This window comes from Frankliniella occidentalis, unplaced genomic scaffold (assembly GCF_000697945.3).
Source record: "Frankliniella occidentalis isolate FOCC.00 unplaced genomic scaffold, Focc_3.1 Scaffold100, whole genome shotgun sequence".
NCBI classification, from domain to species: domain Eukaryota; kingdom Metazoa; phylum Arthropoda; class Insecta; order Thysanoptera; family Thripidae; genus Frankliniella; species Frankliniella occidentalis.
This window is the reverse complement of record NW_026267229.1, coordinates 488,317-491,322: the sequence shown is the minus strand read 5'-3', so window position 1 is coordinate 491,322 and position 3,006 is coordinate 488,317. Positions and strand designations below refer to the sequence as shown.

Sequence of the window (3,006 nt, the reverse complement as noted above, 5' to 3'; positions counted from 1 at the left end):
ACCGAACTCTAATGCCTCTCTCCGTTACAGGCCCTGCCCTGCTCCTAGAATTTATGGGCGACGCTTTTTGGCGCTGTATGTGCATGCCGGTGACGGGAGACTCCCAACGCATCCCCGGCGAACTCTAACGCTGTGCCGTTGCTGTTGACAGGTGCTGGGCCCGGGGTGCCGAGCAAGCTTCAGGTGTCCGCCTGCAGTTCTCTTTTGATGGCGCCATCCCGCAAAAAAGACTTGAAGAGCGACGGCGAAGACCTGGAGGCGAAAGAAGAGCCTCTAGGGCTGGTTATCGGTGGCTGCTACTCGCTCCGCGCCCACAACCTGCGCGAGACCGCAGAGGACAGCGGGGGCTGTGACGGAGAGGTCGACTTCATTGGGTGTGCTCAGGACCAGCGTCGGCGGCCTTCGGGCGGCGAGGAGGACCTCCCAGAGGGCAGCGAAGGCCGTGACAAAGCGGTAGCGAAGTGTGTTACTGTCTCTATGCCGGGTGTGAGGTTTAAAGTCGATGAGGGGGGTGGAGAGTGGCCTCAGGACAGTGATAAGAAAAACAAGACTAGGCGCATCAAGACAATTCGTGTAAAGTGTAATACGGGTGCTGGCCTACAAAAGCTACCGCGAGGTAACGTAAAACTGTACAACTGTACAATCTGCGGTTTTACCTGCCATTTTAAATCAAAGCTCGTGAGGCACCTCCGTGTGCATACCGGTGAGAAACCATACCAGTGTTACATCTGTAAGGAGCGATTTGCTGTAAACTATACGCTAACTACGCACATCCGAACGCACACCGGTGAGAAACCATTTAAGTGTAATATCTGTAAGGAGCGATTTGCCCAGAAGAGTCCTCTTACTCGCCATATGCGAACACACACTGGTGAAAAACCATATAAGTGTAATATCTGTAAGGAGCGGTTTGCCCAAAAGAGTTCTCTAATTCTGCACATCCGAACGCACACCGGTGAGAAACCATATAAGTGTAATATCTGTAAGGAGCGATTTGCCCAAAAGAGTCCTCTTACTCGCCATATGCGAACACACACTGGTGAAAAACCATATCAGTGTAATATCTGTAAGGAGCGGTTTGCCCAAAAGAGTTCTCTAATTCTGCACATGCGAACACACACTGGTGAGAAGCCATTTAAGTGTGACATCTGCAAACAACTCTTTGCAAGAGAAGATCATCTAAAAAAACACATAACTTCTCACATTGTTTGAAATCGCACAAAATAACCGACATTACAACAGTAATTTCACAACAAGGGTGGGCTGTATATTTTATTATTCTTTGAAATACCGGAACCTCGTGTATTATTCCATTGTTTATGTAATTGTTAGGCATTGCCTACTGTCAAATTTGCTCAACGGCATTTACTTCAAATATATTTTTTTACAACGTTTCCTCAATTGTTTTGTCTTTTTAGTATGAAACATAGATTGGCCAATAATGTTGTCTCACCTTTATCTAGTATCTTAATCAAGACGTTCTCAAACATTGAAAACAACATACCTTTCTAGAGTGTATAAACACTAATGCCTTTCTCCGTTACAGACCGTGCCGTGCTCCTAAAACTGATAGTCGCCTGCTTGAGTCAAGCAGCGCGCTGCATTCCTGTCGGTGACGGGGGTGAATCCCCCCCCACGCATCCCAGGCGAGCTCTAACGGTCGGAGGTGACCGGCGGCGGCACCCCAGGCCCAGCGGCACCCCAGGCCCAGTACCTGTAGACTACAAGGGCGAGGTCCTGGAGGTGGGAGAAAAACTTGTGGGGTTTGTTGTCAGCGGCTGCTGCTACTCGATCGGCATATGCGAACACACACCATGGAGAACTGCAGTTCTCATAACGTTTGAATCGTAGAAAATTATCTCTTGTACAAAAGCCATTTCATTAATGTGGTAGGCCATTATATAATAAGAGGTTATTGTTTGAAATACCAGGACCTCGTGTATTACAATCATTGTTCCTAAATCCGGACGATCTTTGAAGGAAATCGCCTGGATCTCCTGTAATTTTTGAAATATGAAAAATCGCTGGGGATTCTAGAATTTGCACGTCGAGACCCATCTATCATTCTTGGAAAATATTTTTTCGCATTATCGGTATAGGGGTGAGGGCTGTTTGAATCGTGTCCGTATTTAGGAACCAATGCGTCCTAAATTCGGACAGCTTTGAAAAATTATAAAAAGTGAATTTTTTTAGGGGGTATAGAAACTTCATGAAAAAATTTTACCTTACCCTACCGTCCAAATTTTCTTATCCGGTATAGTTTAGTCGCCAGAACTGCTTAAAGATCGCTTTTAACGTGCCCTAAATTCTGACAGTAGTCACTTTTGCATGTAAAAGCCTATGTCCGAATTTAGGGCGCATTGCAAAAACGCCTCCCAAAACTAAACCGTGGGAAGAAAAATCAAAAACTTGGTGTCATACTGTAGACAAAAGTACAAACTTTCACATATGTTGTGGTCAGAATGAACCGAGCTTCCACCGTTCAGAGCCCTGAGTTCTGGCAAGACACATTTAAAAACGCCTAATTTTTAAAACTAAAAATACAAATTTCAGGAATTCCTGGAGGAAGCAATATCAATCACACATTAATTTTTTAGGTAGAAATGGAAACTTGGTGGTCTTACCTTTCCAGCAAACCCATCGAAGTTTAAGTTTGTCGACGCATTCTGGATTTGGAGGAGATAATAGTGAAATACAGCACATTGTCCGACTTTAGGGCGCAAGTCCGAATTTAGGAACAATGATGTACTGTGTTTATATAATTGTTAGGCATTGCCAATTGTATAATTTGCTTACACGGTAAAAACAATGTCTCATTTTTTGAGGAAAAAGGGAAAACTTTGAGGAACTGCCATGTTTGAGGAAGAGTCCTCCGATCTCGCCTCAGATTTTGAGGAATATTCTCAAGAAATGAGGAAAAATTCCACATTCTTCGAGGAGGCTTCCTCCAAATCTAAGGAGTTTTTGTCAAACCAGGGGAGTTCCTCAAAGTTTTCCCTTTTCCCT

At 44.7% G+C, this 3,006-nt stretch overlaps 1 protein-coding gene across 2 annotated transcripts in view; it reads left to right on the top strand.

Annotated features, from left to right (window-relative positions):
• LOC113202907 (zinc finger protein OZF-like) overlaps positions 1–1,401 on the top strand; it is a 3,327-nt gene extending 1,926 nt beyond the window's left edge. Inside the window, exons 2-3 of one of the 2 annotated variants that reach the window (XM_052269726.1) lie at positions 31–75; positions 152–1,401. In XM_052269726.1, the coding sequence (XP_052125686.1) occupies positions 54–75; positions 152–1,212 (1,083 nt within the window). In that variant the 5' untranslated portion in view covers positions 31–53 and the 3' untranslated portion in view covers positions 1,213–1,401. Of the gene's footprint in view, positions 1–6; positions 76–151 lie in introns of those variants that run through there. The other variant, XM_052269725.1, reaches the window with a different exon arrangement.
• The last annotated feature ends 1,605 nt before the right edge of the window (positions 1,402–3,006 follow it).